A 19,807-nucleotide genomic window follows, 5' to 3' on the forward strand; every position below is an offset into this window, starting at 1 on the left:
TGAACAAATAAATATTTTTGCTTCATATAATTCAATAGTTGATAATCTGGCAGTTATAAATTATAATGGTTTAATATAATTATGATTGTGATTATTATGATACTCTTACTAATAATGTGGACAGATCAAAGGGGATACTTTCATGTTTAGAATTTCCTAGGGAATATAATAACCACCATGACCACCCCCACTTCCACCACCTCCTCCATAACCACCACCATGTGCACCGCCTGCCCCATAACTACCACCTCCACCAGAGCCACCACCAGCGCCGCCACCATAAGCACCACCACCGTATGCTCCACCGCCTCCACCAGCTCCGCCACCACTTCCATAGCCACCTCCATGTGCTCCTCCAGCACCACCGTACCCTACACCACCCCCACCACCACTTCCGCCACCTCCTCCATAGCCAATGCCATGTTCTCCAGCAGCACCACCATATCCTCCACCGGATCCACCACCTGAACCGCCTCCATAACCAATGCCATGCTCTCCACCAGCACCACCACCATAGCCTCCCCCTGATCCTCCTCCTTCACCACCCCCATAACCACCTGCACCATGGTCTCCACCAGCACCATAACCTCCTCCTGACCCTCCGCCGCCGCCGCTCCCATAACCACTATCATGTTCCTCACCTGCACCACCATATCCTCCACCAGCTCCTCCTCCAGAACCATATCCTGCCCCATGAGCTCCACCTGCACCATACCCAGCTCCACCACCACCACCACTACCACCACCTCCTCCATATCCATGTTCTGCACCGCCACCATAACCACCACCGGCCCCACCTCCTTCTCCTCCTCCGTACCCACCACCTGGCTGTCCCTCATATTCACCACCACCACTGCCATATACAATACCATGATCACCCCCAGCACCATACCCAGCTCCGCCTCCTCCACCGCCACCATGTCCACCACCAGCACCACCATATCCTACTCCTCCACCTTCTCCACCACCACTCCCACCTCCATAACCAACAACACCAGCATGATCCCCACCAAGTCCATAACCACCACCACCACCGGAGCCGCCACCACTACCACCTCCAATGCCATCATAAGTAAGCAAAACCCTACTTGTGGCAGAGCCTATCCCAAGAGCCAAGAGTACTAAGAAAACAAGAGTGTGAAGTGTTTTGTTTACAGTAGCCATAATGTAACAATATTCCCAAAAGCTTTGGTTGATATGAAAATGGAGAAGGTGAAAAGGGTATTTATAGTGATTGGAAGAAGCTAAGGCGCGTTGAGAGCAAATCACTCTGCACATGCCTTCACAACATAGTGGATCCTTGTCCCCACTTTGTGCCAACATTCTCAACTAACCACATCCTATTCAATACATATTCTCTTCACTCTATTAATTACTCACAATTAATGCCATGCCATTGTGTGCTTCTGCTGTACTCCACATTCAAGTCTCAAGTAGCTCTAAAAGCCAAAGCTTTCGCTAAAAATAAGACCTAAAAACCTAACGCAATATATATTCTTGTCCCTTAGCTTCTATGGCAAATTGCCAATACTATGATCTATATGTTTCATCATTCACACCGCCAACTACGACTTTCCACTCTGCCCATTTGCTTCTTTCTTATATTTTATATTCTTTTTTTTTTTTGGACATAAATTTCCAGCCAAGCCATCATCATACATTTGGCAAAGTCTTCAAATTTGTTTCATTGCTGATGAGTAACCTGGCCTTTAGAGAAATGGTAATCCTTTTTACCCATTTAGACAATATTTCGAAGATATTATGATTTGCAACATTATCATTACTACATCTGTATTCCTTGTTATAATTTCTGTGTCATTTATGTTAGACGTAAAATACACAAATTTAGTATTTTTAGACACAATGTCTTCCATTCATACTGATTATGAGATCCAATCCTTTCCTGATTTATCTATTTCTTTAAGTGCCTCTCATTTAGTTGTTTCACTTCATATTCCATTAATAATACACTAATTTTTTAACAAAGACTTGTATATATTATGACTCATCTCTACACATCATATAGTTGTACTTATATGTGAGAGATGCTACAAATATAGAATAGAAAAATGTTTCTATTTTTTTTATAATTTATTTGATTTCATCATTTCAGTAATATAAAAATAGATTATTATTATTATTATTATTATTATTATTATTATTATTCCACGATATCATTGATAAGATGATGAATATAATGTCCAATGATATATATAACATGTTATTGTTACGTTAAGATCAGAGTTGCACTGAAATTTGTTTATGCGTGTAAATTTATAGGGATCAATTATACTACACATTGAAAAATTCAAAGAGAATCACATATTTGGGAATAAATATCTAATTTAGTTTAGTATTATCTTGAAAAAAATGTATATATTTAACAAAAAGAAAACGACAAAAGCGATTTTTAATTGTCCGTGTTGTGATGTATGTATCTTGCCATTTTAATTTTTATTGAGAGAGATCGCATTATCTTATAACAGAATAATAAGGATAAAAATCATTTTATTTTTGGATTAGGAGTGTGCTTGGGAACATTGAAAAATTAGAATTATTTAAAAAATTCTTATTTGTATAATTGCTTTTTAAAATAATGATTATGTGATAGTTGATTTATGTTTGAATATTTTAATAAATAAAAGGTGATTTTAATTAGAATAATGTGTTTGAAATGCAATAAAATCTACTTATAAATAACATAATTATAAAAATATGTATGGAATGATTATTTATATTAGTTATATTATTACAATCCAAAAATATTAAACTTTTGCTTATAATCATATGCTTCAAAAGTATTATTTTTGCAGTACAAGCTTATTAGTTTTGATTATAATCTATTTTCATATTTTTAAGTATTGTTTGGTAAAATATATACATTTTTTCTATAGTTGCCAAACATGCTGAAAATAATAATGCAAAGTGCATGTAATGAATATTAAATGGAAGTAGTGAGTTTATGAGTCGGACACCAATAAAAGAAATTGAGATAGATAAGATGTATTGGATAGGAGAAGATTGATTAATAATAAGATGGCATGAAGCAAGCACAAGATAATGAGAAAATGAAGAAGGTGAATGTAATGGGTGACAGCAAAAGCACATTAGAAATAGTTGGTGTAATAGTTTGTTCCAGTTTGTACTTATTGATTTCAAACATTCTGCATGTGCCTTTGCATGGGCCACTACATTCCCCACAATCCCAAACGCGCTTTAGATGCTTCATAAATTCCTATATATTTCCACCTTCAATCCCTTAAACTCTCATTGTGGGATTTCAAACGGTTTCCAATATGAAAACTACTTCTTCTAATGTTCTGAATACCGTTTTCTTAGTGTTAGTAGGTTTGGGAGTGTGTTGTGCTGCTAGAACACTCCTTACTCTAGATGCTGATGTAAGCATTGGTGGTGTTATCCATGCTGGGGGTGGTGGAGGAGGTGAAGGCGGAGGTGGAGGTGTAGCTGATGGTGGTTATGGAGGAGGGGCAGGCAAAGGAGGTGGTGAAGGTGGGGTACATGGGGGTGGCTATGCTGGTGGTGGAGGAGGTGGAAGTGGAGGAGGAGGAGGTGGTGGTGCAGGAGGTGCAGCTGGTGGTTATGGAGAAGGTGCCGGTAAAGGTGGAGGTGAGGGCTATGGTGAAGGTGGAGCACATGGGGGTGGTGGCGGCGGTGGTAGTGGAGGAGGAGGTGGTGGTGGTGCAGGAGGTGCAGCTGGTGGATATGGAGGTGGTGCTGGTAAAGGAGGAGGTGAGGGATATGGTGAAGGTGGAGCACATGGGGGTGGTGGTGGTGGTGGTAATGGAGGAGGAGGTGGTGGCGGTGCAGGTGGAGCTGGAGGTGGTTATGGTGGTGGGGAAGGAGGAGGAGCTGGTGGTGGATATGGTGGAGCCGGTGGTGGGGGGCAAGGCGGAGGAGGTGGAGGTGGGGGTGGTGGAGGAGGTGGTGGCGGTGGAGCACACGGAGGTGGATATGGTGGTGGAGAGGGTGGTGGAGCTGGAGGAGGATATGGTGGTGGAGCAGCTGGTGGTGGTGGTGGAGGCGGCTCTGGTAGTGGCGGTGGTGGTGGCGGTGCTGGAAGTGCTCATGGGGGTGGATATGGAGGCGGTAGTGGCAGCGGCGAAGGTGGTGGACATGGTGGATACTACCCCTAAAAAGGATGAAATACATGTTCCTTGTAACCCTAATAATATCAACAATAAGAATTCATGCACGACGAGCATGTTAAAAAACTATGTAATTTTAAGTTTGATTTGAATTCTCAATACATTTATCGTTGAAGACTTCTATTGATCTTTTTATGTTTTTAGTATTAGCAAGTTTAATATCATACTAACTAGATAATGTAGATTAATATCATACTAACTAGATAATGTAGATGGTGAATGATGCATACAGTCCGGTTGATAATCTCAAATTGTCTCCTTCATTCTTAGAAAAGAAACATCTAAAACATCTAATGTTAATACATCTAAATCTATTATAAGGAACATTCATGATGCATGTTTATAGTAATTTTTTTTATTTGAATAATAATTGATTGTTTTGATTCAAGAAATGCTCTAATTTCAATGGATCTGTGCAATGATACATAAAAATGTAGTGTGTATTGGTTTACAAAGAGTAAGTGGTAACCGAGAATTTTAGAATTAGTGTACATAAAAAAATATTGAGAATTTTAGTATAAAAAAATATTAAAAATTTTAAATTTGTAAAAAAAAAGAGAACAAAGTAGTCAACAAACTAATAAAGGGACTAATTTAGTATACGATATTTAATTTTAGAGACTAAAATGAGTTATTTGATATAAAGTAAGGGACTAACTTAGTACATATATAATGATGACATAGTGAATGACACATAGACAAATAACATTGTGACACGTGCTATAATCCGACACGTGACAAAATATCATTGTGACACGTGGTATAACCATCCACGTCAATGTGACACGTGTCGCTGACGTCATCAAACCATGTCAGCGCGTCGTTAACGGATAATGAGTCAGAGATTAATATGGTACAAATTTTCCAATCTAAAAAACGTAATGAGTGCAATTGAAATTTCAGGAATAATTTTAATGCACGTCGTCAATTCGAGAGACCACTTTATTAACCACTCAATCCTTCTTGATTTCCCTCATTCAATTTAGTTCCCATTAAATTCTCCAAATAATTTATGATGTCCCGACCCAAAATTCATTCCAATCCATGCCCGTTCAAATCGCAGGCAAATTGTCTCTTGAAAAATACTTTATCCGTGGAGTCTAACAACAGAAAACAACCCATTTGCTATCATCATCAAACAATTCATTTGATTCAACGCGCATTTCAGCCTAATACAGACCCAATTAAAACAGACTCAGTCTAATTTCTCAATTGCGATTTGGCTCAAATCAAGTTCCTAACACGTTTCTACTTTCTATTGCTAAAAGAGGCCCTTATAACACTCTTCCTATTACTAAACGGAGACAGTCTGACATATCGCAGAAAAAAATAAGAGAAAGTATAGGGAGCTAATGACCTAAGCGTACAATGTGTACAATGAAGATTTAGAAAGTATTAGAGATATGATTATTAGTGTTACATTATCTTGTCAGGTTGTGCTTTTGGGATGAGTGGTTTCAGGATATGGTATTAGAGTTCCAGATTTAGAAGGTTAAGAGTTCGAACCTTGGCCACCCAAAATTAGCTTTTTATAACATGAAATGTTTATTATCCCTAGTATTCGGATGGTTATTCTAAATAGTATAGATGATGTTCATTTTATTCATAAACCAAAGATTTAGCCCATATCTATATAGAACTTAAATTTGTACGATAGAACGACCTTAATAATTTCAGTTCTAGATTAGCAAGACAACATTTATATTTCTATATATATTAAGAATATTGTTTTTCTTAAAAAAAAAAAAAAAAAGCCTATGATCAGAAAGGTGGTTATCATCTTCAGACCCATCAAAAGCCTTTAATTTCATCTCAACTAACATATTATTTGAATAATAATATTTGAAAAACAATAAAAAGTTAGTCTAGATAATTTAAAATTATCTTATTTAATATTTATAAATTATTACTAAAATATGTGTAATTTTAAATATAGTAAATATGTAATTATAGATTTTATATTTATAATATGTTATCTTATATAAGGTATGTTTAGATATTGTCTTTTCTTGTTGTTTGAGTTTGAAATAATTGTGTATTTGATTTTCATTCCACTTTTTTTATTCTCTTCGATAAATCAAAATAAAACTAGGAGAAAATTAGAAACAACGAAATCTGAGAGACATTGTGTGCATCTTGCAACAGTCATAAAATCCTACCTGCTTTCGGATTCCTTCCTATACAATACTAGTCAACTTGTAAAATGTGAAACGTGAAATGTTAAATGAAAAAAAATGTATTCTTCCAATCATGCATGTATGCATTACCCATTAATTTAACTTGAGGTGTACATTACCCAAAGAAGCTCATAAAATGATCTCTATCTATATCTGGTTTAGCAAAAAATATGATAAAGATCTTCTTGATAGAACGAGGTATGAACAATTCTAATCCAATGCCAACTCGCATGTTATACTATTTTGAGGATCTTACCTTATAAGCCACTTTAAGTCATTTTAAAATTGCTTTTTGAGATATTTCTCTGGAGTTATCAATCATGGTATTCAAGGCATCCAGTTTTTAGTTCTTGTTGTATCAGTTTCTCATAAAAACTAAGTTTGTTAATTCTGTTACTTGAGAATAAGGCTTAAGTGTCTTGAAGCACTACTTGCATAACCTCTAATATAATCATACATACATATGGCGTATAAAACAAGAAATATCATGCGTGCATTAGACATTAATTGAACTTCCCCAAGGAGTGGTTTATTAGCATCATTGTACATGCATCAATTCTTATTTGGGATTATTTATTGTAACATATATATATAGGGAGCTGATTAGTGATCTTTAATCAAGTGACTTGTTAAGGTTAACTCATTAAGGGAGGTATCCACCATGCCCACCGCCTTCGCCACTCCCTCCACCGTATCCATATCCACCGCCATTAGCACCTCCGCCACCACCGCCACCTCCGCCGCCACCGCCACCGCCACCAGCTGCTCCACCACCATATCCTTCCCCACCTCCTCCACCTGATCCTTCACCATATCCACCTCCATGTGCTCCACCGGAACCACCTCCACCACCCCCACCACTCCCACCTCCTCCACCGTACCCTCCTACACTAGCTCCACCATATCCACCACCGTATCCACTCCCTTGCCCCCCACCGTAACCACCACCAGATCCATCTGCACCATCTCCGCCGCCGCCACCACCTCCTTCGCCTCCTCCTCCACCACTGCCATGTGCTTCCCCTTGTCCATATCCTTCACCACCTCCGTGTCCAGAACCTTCTCCATACCCCCCACCGGCTGCACCACCATGACCACCCCCTCCTCCTCCTCCACTTCCACCACCACCACCATAACCACCCCCAGGTCCCCCACCGTGTCCATATCCTTCACCACCTCCTTTACCATATCCTCCTCCATAACCACCACCTTGAGCACCCCCTCCACCGCCACCACTGCCTCCACCACCACCACCACCACTCCCTCCCCCGGCAGCACCCCCTTCTCCATATCCTCCACCTTTGCCATATCCTCCTCCTACTCCTCCATAGCCACCTCCACCACCTTCACCACCACCATAGCCTCGTCCTACAGCAGCATAAGCGACACCACCAACGCCATTGTCGTCTAAAGTGTCAACGCTGACCTCTTTGTCGAGGAGAGTTCTGGCAGCACAGGAATACACTGCCACACCGAGTAACCCAAACAAAACAATATTCACAATCTTTGAAGTTTTCATATTGGAAAGTGTTTGATGTTTCAAAGAATGAAATGGGGTATATATAGGAATCATGTAACTGTGTAAGACTCCAAAAGCGCGTACTCATTCTGGGTAGAGTTGACTATCAAGCACACTGCAAATAATATTTACTACTAACCATTTCCTTCATCCAACTTCTCTGTGTGCCAAACCAAATCCATGTTAATTGTTATGGACTCACCCCTAAATTACTCAACACTTCTTACTCTTATTCTATTCAACATATTGCTCCAGTCAATGCTAGCTATAACTACAAAAATTAATTATTATCTATTTATGTATAAATATAAATTATTTAATTTATTTTTAATTTTAATAATTACTTTTTGAATAAGTATGGAGAGTCAATGGCCTAAGCGTACAATGTGTACAATGGAGGTCTAAGAAGTATTAGAGATATGACCATTAGTGTTACGTTTTTAGGATGAGTGGTTTCATGATATAGTATTAGAGTTATAGATCCGAAAAATTAAGAGTTCGATCCTTAATGTTCATTCTGGATAGTATGGGTGATGTTCATTTTATTTATAAACCAAAGATTTAGTCCATTGTACACACATTGTACGCTTAGACCATTTTAGCAGTACTCTTAATTTTTTATTCTATACGTAATATAGAAATTATTTGTTTTATTAACCTATTAAGTAATAGAAGTATATAAGTGAATGTTTATATATACGAGAATAAAGTATTTAAGGCAAGACATATATATGGCCTGATTCAAAGAAAGAAAGAGCTAAGGATGAGAATGATAGTAGTAAAAGGTGACATCAGCTTGCACCCGAAATTCAATTCTAGTGAACTGCATTCACTTCAAATTCAAAGTTCAAACATACACTAAGAAAGCCCACCTTTCCTGGAAAACCGCACTACTACACATATCAGCTGGAAATAGTTGTCAAAAAGAGCTATAACTTAGACAAAATAACTTTTTCTTCTCTATTCATAGACTTTACTTGTTGACTCAAATATCAATCAATCTTTATTCTTTTTATATGGTGTTATATATTTTTAAGAAAAGAATGAAATTTAACTATATATACATTAGAGATTGTAAAATTTTATTTCTTAAGATTAAAAGATATACAACAAAATAAAAAAAATAGTATAAAGATCATTTATAACCTCAAATTATCGTGATTTGATGGATTATTGTTCTTCATTTCGTTTTCCCCTATCTATGTTCATGTGCAGCATTTGTTGACTATGGAAAAGAGCGCGTATATTATATATATATATATATATATATATATATACGTATATTAAAATTAACTGCTAAAATTAATTATCAATGTATTTATATATAAATATATGTGTAATTTAATAGTCACCAAAAAAAAAAATATGTGTAATTTAATTTATTTTTAATATATATTTATATTTTAATATATATTTTATATTTAGTGGTTAATTTTAATGTACATGTACCATTACTCTATATATATATATTCCATATATATATGGACACCGCTGCTGGCACTGCCCCTATATTGTTAATTTCCGATGTCCGAGATTGCCATGCACCCAAAATTACAGCATACCACCTAATCTTGAGAGTCTTAAGACTTTTAATACATTATACACCGTAATTTAATTAGCCATACAGAGAAAGAGAAAGAAGTAAACAAAAAAGGATTAGATGATCAATACTTTTTTATTCATTAATATTTTATATTTGAACAAATACTAATTAGTTGTTTTTTTTAATCCATAAAAACATGATATACATAAACAAATGAAGAAAAGAGGGAAAATGGTAAGAATTATAAAGAGAAAAATAGATTAGAAGAGAAGAAGAAAAGATACGAAAAAGGAAAAGAGAAAGAATTAGAGGAATCGACGTATCCCTAGCATTCCCCTTTAGAATAAGTAGGACATAATAGGGTTTAAGTCTTATCCTAATTTTATCTATGAGTTTAATTTCCTTTTCATCCGAATTCTATCCCCACTTTAAACCTCAAACCCAATCTTATTGGATTCATCTAAAAAAATACAAATTTATTTTCACTCAAATACAATCTCTAATCATTTCACCTTTTATAATATCAAATAATGGTTATGTAATATTAGCAAAATGAACTATAGCACTAAGTTGGGATATTTTTTTTTTTGTTTCACACGGTATCTCCCAACCCGACAGATAAATGATTAATTCGTTGCAGATTTAAATTCCATTTAAGGGTAATGGTTTGCTGCATGCACAAAGCGGGATTCGAACCCCCAACACTTGCTTAAGCGGACCACTCGACCATTAAAACGTTGGGATATTAAAACGAGTTAAATTGACTAGACTGGTCCTCCAAACCCATCAAAAAATGAATAATAACCCGTCAAAAAATGAACAAATATATATTAAAATATTTTTGTATCATAATCGGTGGAAATTATTTTTCTTATGGAAAAGTAGTTGGTGTTTTGGAAGAATATTGGAGGATGGGAGAATTTACCGGGTGGTGGAGCTGCCGGTCAACACGCAGGGACGTGGTGACCCTGCTACGGTGCAACGTGTACCACCACGCAGGGATGAGATGATGTGGCCAGCATGCAGCTTCTGGCACCACGCAAGGGCGTGGTGGAGCTGGCGTGACAGAGTCCCGATGCACCACGGGATGGCGTGCTGAAGCTGCTGGCATGCAGGGGACATGTCTCACCCTGGCAGCGTGCAGGGCATTCCTAGCTCTATATAAACGGAAGCCTTTGTTACAATGAGATAAAAAGAGTGTTAGTGAGAGGAAGGAGGGCTTGCTCTATATAAACAGAAGCGTTCTTTTAAGGAGAGCTTGCTGGCTGCTGCTTCACCGTGGAGAAAGGGTGAAAAAAATAGGAAGGAAAAAAATATTATTTTATTTTTACTTTAAAGAATGGTTTGTGATTATAAAGCTCCGGAAGAACATATTATAAATTATTTGGATCATCCAATCTATGTAAGTTGGTAAATTATAAGCTCCGAAGGAACATATTATAATTTTATTGTGTATTTTTATTTTTGTTTTTTTTGTTATTTAATTTGTTTAAATATAACTTTTTTTGTTAATTTTAAATTAATTTGCTGTTATAAAAATATTAAAATAGAATATATATTATATTATAGTTTTCTATACGAGAAACTAAAATTTTTTTAAAAAAATATATTTTTTAACGATAAAAATATGAAAATAATACTATAGTAAAATAAATAAATAATATACATTCTGTAAATAAATATTGAACATATTCAAAAGTTTAATACATAATTGTTAAAGTAATAAATAAATAAATATTAGAAAAATATATATAGGTTGTTATTAATAATGTTAGAGAAATATATGTCGATGCACGAAAAAAAAAATTATTTAGCTATGGTAATGCACTTGTAACTATTGAAATAAATAAATATCTAAATATTATTATTAATTGAAGTGATCACATACATTTTATAAATTTATTTATTAATGTTTGTTTATTAATAAATGAATATTTATAAGTATTATAACAAATATAATTTTGTTGATGCAGTCCAACAGAAATTTGTTGGTGCGTAAACTGGATCCGCCACAGAGTTGAAACCCGAGGGTCAAAAACTACTTACGTGCCACCGGATTCTACCATGTATCTATGATTGGGATGATAAGAGGATCTCACCCGTTGTTAGCTGCTCTGGTTGAAAGGTGGAGGCCGGAGACTCACACTTTTGTGTTGCCGGTGGGTGAGGTTACAGTGACATTGGAGGATGTCGCACATATATTTGGCTTACCAATTGATGGAGAGCCTGTGAGTGGATGGACTGACAGTAGTAGTGATTTCGTTCAGAGTCAGAGCATGGCAATATTCGGCCGTGAACCGGTGCTCAGTCGTAATTCGAAATCCTATATAAAGCTTGGTTGGGTTCGAAGTGTCAGAGATGAGGAGCCGTTGGACACTGAAGAGTCCATAAGGAGATACGTGAGATGTCAGATTTTCTGTCTGTTAGGGTCGACCCTATTCACAGATAAGTCGACCGCATACGCCCATGCGAAGTATCTACCATTGCTTCGCGATTTCGAGCGGATCCATACTTATAGTTGGGGTTCAGCATGTCTTGCTCATCTTTACAGAGCACTATGCCGTGCATCACGATATGATACAAAGGAGATGGATGGTCCTCTTAATCTGTTGTTTGTTTGGGCATGGGAGCGAATGCCGTGTATTTCGCCCGTACCGAGGCATATCTTTCCACCTGCTGAGATACCAGTTGCCATGAGGTAAATATTTATGGTTCTTGTCGGAGAATATATTCATTATGCATGTTTCAGTTACGGTTACTGACATAAATTTTTTCACTGTATCATGTTTCAGGTGGAGTCATTCGGAACGGAGTACAGCGTGGTTAGAGAAGACTGTTGTGACATTTAGGCATGATATAGACTACATACATTCGCAGATTCCTTAGAAAGAAGTGCCACGCATCAGCTGTCTCCCCTTCCACCAAGGCAAAAGTAATAGGCACAATGTTCTGGTTCCCATCCTGTGCAACAGCGACCAGAAGTGTACCTTTGTACTTTCCATATAGGTGTGTTCCGTCAACCTGAACTATGGGCTTGTAATGCCTGAATGCCCTAACGCATGGATTGAAACTCCAAAATACGCGATGAAGTATTTTTACCCCTTGCGCCTCTTCATTCCCATTGTAGAGTGGGCGTGTTTCTATCTGGACAACTGACCCAGGCATCTTCTGAACCATAACCAAGAGCCACCACGGCAAGGCTTGGTAACTCTCCTCCCAATCACCGAAAACTTTCGCTATGGACTTCTGCTTTGCCAACCAAGCCTTTCGGTAACTGATGGTATAGTTGAACCTTGACTGGACTTCGGCTATTATAGTTTTCACCTTTATGAACGGGTCAGTCTCGACCAATGGCCTTATAGCCTCAGCAACTGTGTCCGAGTCCAACTTGGAATGATCCTGTGAAATCACTCCCGTTGTGCACGTGTGCCTACCGTTGTATCTGCGTATCTCCCAACAACCTTTTTTTCCGTATCAAGCTGGCTCGGATAAGCCAGTCGCACCAACGCCCATACATCTTGCATTTTGCATAGAACGTCTGTGGCTCAAACTCGTACACGTCGTAGTCAACTCCTCTAGCGATAGTGTAACTTCTAATTGCTGCCACGACCAACTTTCTATAACTGTATTCCACTCCAATCCGAAACTCTCCGTCCTCGGGATCAGCAACGCCTACAGAAAGTGCCCATCATCGTTTATTAATCAATCCAAAGTATATATTAAAGATAACATATTATTCGGTCATCACGTACCTATGTTTGAATATTCCGGAAACTCCGGTGCATGCATGGCGTCGAGATCCAACTCACACATAAAAGGTGGCACGTTCATCGGTTGACTGATCGATGGGTGAACCACTACATTATCAGCTGCTGTCTCAACTCCCACATCACCATCCTCGTCTTCGTCGCCGGTTTCATAAGTGGCTTCAAAGTCCTCTTCGCTGTCACTATTCATTCCATCGTACACTGCAGCTATATCATCCTCCACCTCTAAGTCATTTTGAATCTCTTCCGCCTCTACGGTTTCAAACTCAACATACAGCTCAATATGTGGCTGTCGCATCTGAGTCTGCCGGTGAATTTGAAACATATTATGCATAGTCACTTCGTCAGTGATTGGCATGGTATCAAACTGTATTAGACCACCGAAAACTACAACCGGATTCCGGTACAGAATTCTGCTCACTCTCATTAATGTACCGTTCTCCATGCTTTGACAGAGACCATTCTGAAGTTCCATAAACGTCATGGTGCATGGAACCACAAACGAAAATGGATTCTGGCACACAAACCTCACTCCCTCATGAGTATTACGTATTATCTCACCGTCGCGATACACTACCAAGTTTGTGGTACCCTCCATTACACCAGAAACACACTCAAAGAACACTCACACACTTCCTCAGAATGAAAATGAACCCGTGCACTGCCTTATATAGAGGGTAGCATTCACTACGCCCCACGTTTTGATTGCCTCAGGCGAATCACGTACTGCCACGTGTCAGCACGCCCCCACGTGCCACGTCATCACGCCCCCACGTGATGCATATGTGTACAGACCAAGCTCCACCACATCATCATCATGCTCCCACATGGTGCTTGCGTGGCTAATTCATATTCCGCCACGTCATCATCACGCCCCCACGTGATGCCTGCGTGGCCTGTTCTTGCTCCGCCACGTCATCATCACGCTCCCACGTTTTGAGTTAGCACACCCCCACGTTTTACCACCGTGTCTCACTCATCTTGCGCCACGTCATCTCACCTGACACTCGTCGCAGCCACCACGTCCCTGCGTGTTGAACATACATCCACCATTGGGTAAAACACAATATTCCTCCATTTCTAACCAAAACACCAATTTACTTTCCATATTAAAATTTTTGAGCCCATAATCGGAGTAAAAAATAAAAAAGGAAAAAAGTTAAAGAAGTTAAAAAAAAGATTGAACTAACCTATAACTTAGCCCACAATATATATCACAATTATATACCACGTAAATAGTATTTGGTCTTTAAACATGCAAGTAAAAACATCCCATCCAAAAACAAGTAAATAAATAGAAGTCCAAATATGCCAAAATTCAAATAAATAATAAAGAGTATATCATTTTGGCTCTTAGAAAAAATTCATTTTTTTGATAAAATGACCCTAAAAAAGAATGAATGACATTTTGGCATTCCAAAAATAATTTCAATTTGACAAAATGTATCAAATATATATATACTCAAGAAAGGATTTTAGAAATCATATTTCAACACGCTTTTTTATAACTCTATTTAGAAACTGATGCGAGTTTCTTCCACAACACTTAGTTCGTTAGCTAGCTTACTAATAATTTCTAGATGCGCATGCAGAATTTGTTAATCGTACACATCTGTTAATAATAATATATAATTATAATGGCAGTATTGTATTTTGGGTGAATCGTATATTATAATATTATATGAAAAGAATAAGAAGATCAGACGCATCTAATAGATGAGTTAAGAAGAAAACTTGGTGTTTTTAATAATTTCTATATTATTTGTCACATGTATAGACGAGAAAGTTCCTTTCAAAGAGAATTCAATAATAATGGCTATTAATATGTATACGATGCACTAAGGTAGTGTAACAAGAAAACCATATACTTGGTGCATAGCGTTAGAGTTATATATATATATATATATATATATATATATATATATAAGAACATAACAGTTGTTCGGGATGAGAATACAAGGAAAACAAAATCAATCGTTAACATTTTTTATTGTGCAAATTAACCCTGTGTAATAACACATTTTTCGTTAATAATAAATGAAAATAATAAAATGAAATAAAGTGCACGGGAAAGAAAAAGAGAAAAAAGAGTCAATTTTTAAAAGTTAAATAACACACCACTTATAAGTAAGGAGACTAAATTAAAGTGAGATCAAATAAAGGAGTGTGTCTAAGAGGAATTCAAACAAGTCAAGTTCGTCTAATGAAAGAATTGATAAAATGAGAAAGTAAAAAATCAACAACAACAACAAAGTCCTGTCCCACTAAATGAGGTCGGCTACATGAATCAAATAACGTTATTATACTCTGTCATGTATCATGTCTACAGAAAGACCGTTTACATGTAGATCTCATTTGACCACCTCATGGATAGTCTTCTTAGGTCTTCCTCTGCCTTTCACACCTTATCCATCTTTCATCTCATCCACACTCCTGACTACCACCTGAGACGCGATTCAACCATCTTTTTCATAATGGGTGCAACTCCAACTCTCTCCCTTATATCTTCGTTCCTTATTTTATCCAATCGCGTATGACCATTCATCCATCTCAACATCTTCATCTTTGTCACACTCAATTTATGTTTGTGCTCTCTTTTAGCCGCCCAACACTCCGTACCATAAAGCATAGCCGGTTTTATAGCGGTGCGATAGAATTTACCATTAAATTTTAAAGGCACTTTTTTGTCGCATATAAAACCAGATGCACTCCGCCATTTTGACCAACCTGCTTGGATACTATGATTTACATCATGTTCAATCTCTCCATTATCCTGTATGATGCACCCAAGATATTTAAAACTTTTAACTTTTTGTAGGATATTTTCTCCAATCTTCACCTCTATATTAAAGTTTTTCCTTCTCAGACTGAACTTACATTCCATATATTCCGTCTTGCTACGGCTTATGTGCAGACCATACACTTCTAAAGCTTCTCTCCATAACTCCAACTTCTTATTTAGGTCTTCCCTTGACTCTCCCAAAAGGACGATATCATCGGCAAAAAGCATGCACCATGGCACAGGCTCTTGGATGTCCTCTGTGAGTACTTCCAAGACTAATGTGAAAAGGTATGGACTTAAGGATGATCCCTGGTGTAATCCTATACCAATAGGAAATTCCTCTATCACACCACCTTGAGTCTTCACACTAGTTGTGGCCCCATCATACATGTCTTTACTCTCATCTTTTCTGAAACCTTCCATAAGACCTCCCTTGGTACTCTATCATACGCTTTTTCCAAATCAATAAACAGCATATGTAGATCCCTTGTATTATTATGATACCTCTCCATCATCCTTCTTAATAGGTATATCGCTTCAGTGGTAGACCTGCTTGGCATAAATCTAAATTGGTTCTCTGTTACTTGTGTCTCTTTTCTCAACCTCCGTTCTATCACTCTTTCCCATAACTTTATGGTATGACTCATAAGCTTGATCCTTCTATAGTTTCCACAACTTTGTATATCCCCCTTATTCTTGTAAATAGGTACCAAGGTGCTCTTTCTCCACTCATCAGGCATCTTCTTTAACTTTAAAATTTCATTAAAAAGCTTGGTTAACCAGTTGATGCCTTTTTCTCCAAGACCCTTCCAAACCTCAATCGGGATATTATCAGGTCCTACTGTCCTGCCATTTTTCATCTGCTTTAGAGCCCCTTTTACCTCGAAGTCTCGAATCCTTCGATAGTAGTCAAAATTTTGATCTTCTTCCCTTGTACATAACCGACCAAGGCTCGGAAGAGTCTTCTGTCCCTCATTGAATAACTCATAGAAGTAACTCTTCTACCTTTCATTAATCTTCTCATCTTGAGCCAACACCTCTCCATCCTTATCCTTTATACACTTAACCTGATCCAAATCTCTCGTTCTTCTTTCACGGATCTTTGCGATTCTATATATACATTTTTCTCCTTCTTTCGTGCCCAAAGACTGGTAGAGACCCTCATATGCTCTTGGTCTTGCTTCGCTTACAGCCACTTTTATCTCTTTCTTAGCCGCTTTATATTTTTCCCAATTATCTGTGATGCGGCATAAAGACCACTCTTTAAAGCATTCCCTTTTTTAAATTACTTTTAAATTAAAGTAGTGAAAATTATACCATATATATATAATTAAAGTTACAAATTTAACCCTAAGTAACTTCTCACTATTAATTTACTCTCTTGATCTCCTTGTTTTAGAGAATTTTTTTTCTAACCACTTCTATGAACCATTGAATCTCATTTAATAAAGAACAAATGATGCAATAAAAAAAAGTAGTAATAGAATTTAACAAATTAAATAGAGAATATATTATTATATTATTAAATAAATATATTTCTATTTTCTAATCTTTGATAGGTTCACCAGAATTAGTGGCTCAGAATTGTATTGTAGCCATAGACGGCAGAGAGGAAAAACATTTTGCCTTTGTTCTTTTTCTACATCTAGTATGGACAGCCAAATATCCCTTTCACGAGCTTCAATTATTGAGCAACGGAGGGTATTTTTGGGTTTACAATGTTTTACACATTTACTCACCCCCAAATCCCAATTGCAATAGCATATATACGGGAAATTGAAACTAAAGCCCACAAAAAACAAAGTTGATAACTTAGGGAATGCAGAGCATGGAGGCCATCAAGGAACAGCAGAGTAGTCTCAGGTTTCCTTGCTCTAGCTGCAAATGATTTTTCTATTTTACCTTGTCTAATTTTTTTTAAAATAAATTTAATTTTGATGTATTGGCAGTGTATTTGAAATAATATATTTGGTTTTATCTTTATACCGTGTGTTTATTTTTATTTTTTTACAAAAAATAGGAGACTCGAACCCGCAACTTCTTAATTGAGTATGGAGAGATTATGTCATTTGAGCTATAACTCATTGGCTATTCCGTGTGTTTAATAGCGTATAGACTATAGAGAACCTTGTTATTGTTGTTGGATGTCTTAAGTAGAAACCATTTAGGCAAAGTTATAGTTTATAAATAAAAATTGTTCAATGTGCAGGGAAGGGGAAGGGGAAGGTCCAACAGATAAGAAATTGGGGTTAGGGAATGTGTACTGCAAGATGGGAGAGGGATGGACATGCGTGATAACCAAGACTGAGGGCCCTGATGCTGGCAAAGTTTTCCTTAAATGCGGTGAAAATTGCTCATGCACAATGTAAAATCAATTCTCTAACTAAAATCTTATATATAGTTGTTTGCATGTGTGTGAGTGTGACCAATTAAATTTGGCGTGCAGTGATGGTGAAACAGTTTCTAAGGAAGTTGAGATTGGGAGCGGCAACCAAGCATTTTGCAAGTGCGGCGAAGGGTGGAGCTGTGTCATATACAACAACACTCAAGGCCCTGAGACTGGCTCCGGCAAAGGCTTTGCTGAATGCGCTGCAAAATGCTCTTGCTCTACTAATAAATCCATTTAATTACGACATGTGTCTCAGAAATCAACTTTAATAAAATGTGCACTTAAACTGCTTAATGCATTCTTTTTCATTTACACATCATAATTAACAACTAAGAACAAATTCACGAACCTCGTCAACGGCATTGCTACCAGGTTTTCTGTTCTCTTTCCTCACATACTCCTTCGCTTCTTCAACCCCATACTCCTTCAGCCCCACCTCCCCCTTCTTCTTCCACAACCCTTCCCCAAACCCTCTCTGCACGAAATACGCCTCTGCCTCCACCGCGTCTCCGCCGATCTCCGCCACCCGAACCGGCAGCCTCTCGTAGTGTCCCACACTCAACCCTTCGAAATCATCCAGAAGAGAGAGAGCGCGATCGGAAACTGAATACACCTCGCCCTTTACCCGCTGTCCCGACCCGGGAAGGTTGATCAGGTAGGGGATTCCGTTGGGACCCAAAACGAGTGGGTGCGGCTCTTTGGTTGAGTATGATCCAACTAAAACGGCGTCGTTTCCAGCCATCAGTCCCTCCATCAGGGGGTAGTTTGGTAAACCTCGCTTTAGGGTTCCATACACGAATATCAAGTGCTCTCTCTCTTCCTCCCCCACCACCATGATTGATTGCAGTGAACTACCCAAGTCAAAGGACATACATTCTTCTTGTTTATATTCAGAATCGATTAGGTCCGTTTCTTCTTTCTATGGGCTTTTTGAAGCCCAAAAGAAACTAGGCCTTTTCGGAAAAAGGAGCCCATATAACACTGACGTTCCGGCCCAAGATTTTGCTTGTTAACTAGAGTATTATTAAGAATCTTTTGAAGATAATAAATTTTGGGCCGAAAACGTTATGCCCATTGGGTTTCAAGATTAACAATGCACCCAAATAACAAAAAGCTAATGTAATTGATTTTATAATACACATCATTTCGATCTAACCACTGAAAATTTGTTACGTTATGTAGCACATGCATCATGAGACTATAGTAATTGAATAGCATAGTCTTCAGTCAGCAAAATTAAGCCCCACCGCGATGCCATGTAGCCATATATAAGTGGGGAAAAAAAATCAGCAAGTATAACGAACTTGATTAATCGACGCATATTGTTGTATCGAGTGGTACTGTCAAATAAGGCAATTAAGGATGGTGACCAGGCATGGGTAGGGAGATTTTGCGTGGACGAAGTTGCTTTGGTGAAATAAAATATATGATATGATATGATAGATGGAGAAGGGACCCCATAAA

At 37.7% G+C, this 19,807-nt stretch overlaps 6 protein-coding genes across 6 annotated transcripts; 2 read left to right on the forward strand and 4 right to left on the reverse strand.

Annotated features, from left to right (window-relative positions):
- LOC107639915 (uncharacterized) lies at positions 1–1,207 on the reverse strand. Its single transcript, XM_021103526.2, has one exon. The coding sequence runs from the start codon at positions 1,162–1,164 to the stop codon at positions 157–159; it is 1,008 nt and encodes a 335-aa protein (XP_020959185.2). The 5' UTR covers positions 1,165–1,207; the 3' UTR covers positions 1–156.
- Positions 1,208–3,117: 1,910 nt separating this feature from the next.
- On the forward strand, positions 3,118–4,287 carry LOC107639916 (uncharacterized). The gene has a single exon (XM_016343477.2). The coding sequence runs from the start codon at positions 3,297–3,299 to the stop codon at positions 4,152–4,154; it is 858 nt and encodes a 285-aa protein (XP_016198963.2). The 5' UTR covers positions 3,118–3,296; the 3' UTR covers positions 4,155–4,287.
- Positions 4,288–6,814: 2,527 nt separating this feature from the next.
- On the reverse strand, positions 6,815–8,064 carry LOC148563187 (uncharacterized). Its single transcript, XM_088486126.1, has one exon. The coding sequence runs from the start codon at positions 7,914–7,916 to the stop codon at positions 6,987–6,989; it is 930 nt and encodes a 309-aa protein (XP_088342252.1). The 5' UTR covers positions 7,917–8,064; the 3' UTR covers positions 6,815–6,986.
- A 4,164-nt stretch (positions 8,065–12,228) lies between these two features.
- LOC107639918 (uncharacterized) lies at positions 12,229–13,770 on the reverse strand. The gene is made up of 3 exons (XM_016343481.3): positions 13,158–13,770; positions 12,921–13,077; positions 12,229–12,847 (listed from the first exon to the last, which is right to left on the reverse strand). Exons 1-3 carry the CDS (start codon positions 13,768–13,770, stop codon positions 12,229–12,231), a joined length of 1,389 nt encoding a protein of 462 aa, XP_016198967.1.
- Positions 13,771–17,713: 3,943 nt separating this feature from the next.
- On the forward strand, positions 17,714–18,637 carry LOC107642322 (uncharacterized). The gene is made up of 3 exons (XM_016345634.3): positions 17,714–17,817; positions 18,164–18,319; positions 18,401–18,637. The coding sequence occupies exons 1-3, from the start codon at positions 17,774–17,776 to the stop codon at positions 18,579–18,581; spliced, it is 381 nt and encodes a 126-aa protein (XP_016201120.1). The 5' UTR covers positions 17,714–17,773; the 3' UTR covers positions 18,582–18,637.
- On the reverse strand, positions 18,557–19,211 carry LOC107642321 (AIG2-like (avirulence induced gene) family protein). The gene has a single exon (XM_016345633.3). The coding sequence runs from the start codon at positions 19,176–19,178 to the stop codon at positions 18,666–18,668; it is 513 nt and encodes a 170-aa protein (XP_016201119.2). The 5' UTR covers positions 19,179–19,211; the 3' UTR covers positions 18,557–18,665.
- Between the last annotated feature and the right edge of the window lie 596 nt (positions 19,212–19,807).

Source organism: Arachis ipaensis, chromosome B5 (assembly GCF_059453495.1).
Source record: "Arachis ipaensis isolate K30076 ecotype BB chromosome B5, ASM5945349v1, whole genome shotgun sequence".
Taxonomy (NCBI): domain Eukaryota; kingdom Viridiplantae; phylum Streptophyta; class Magnoliopsida; order Fabales; family Fabaceae; genus Arachis; species Arachis ipaensis.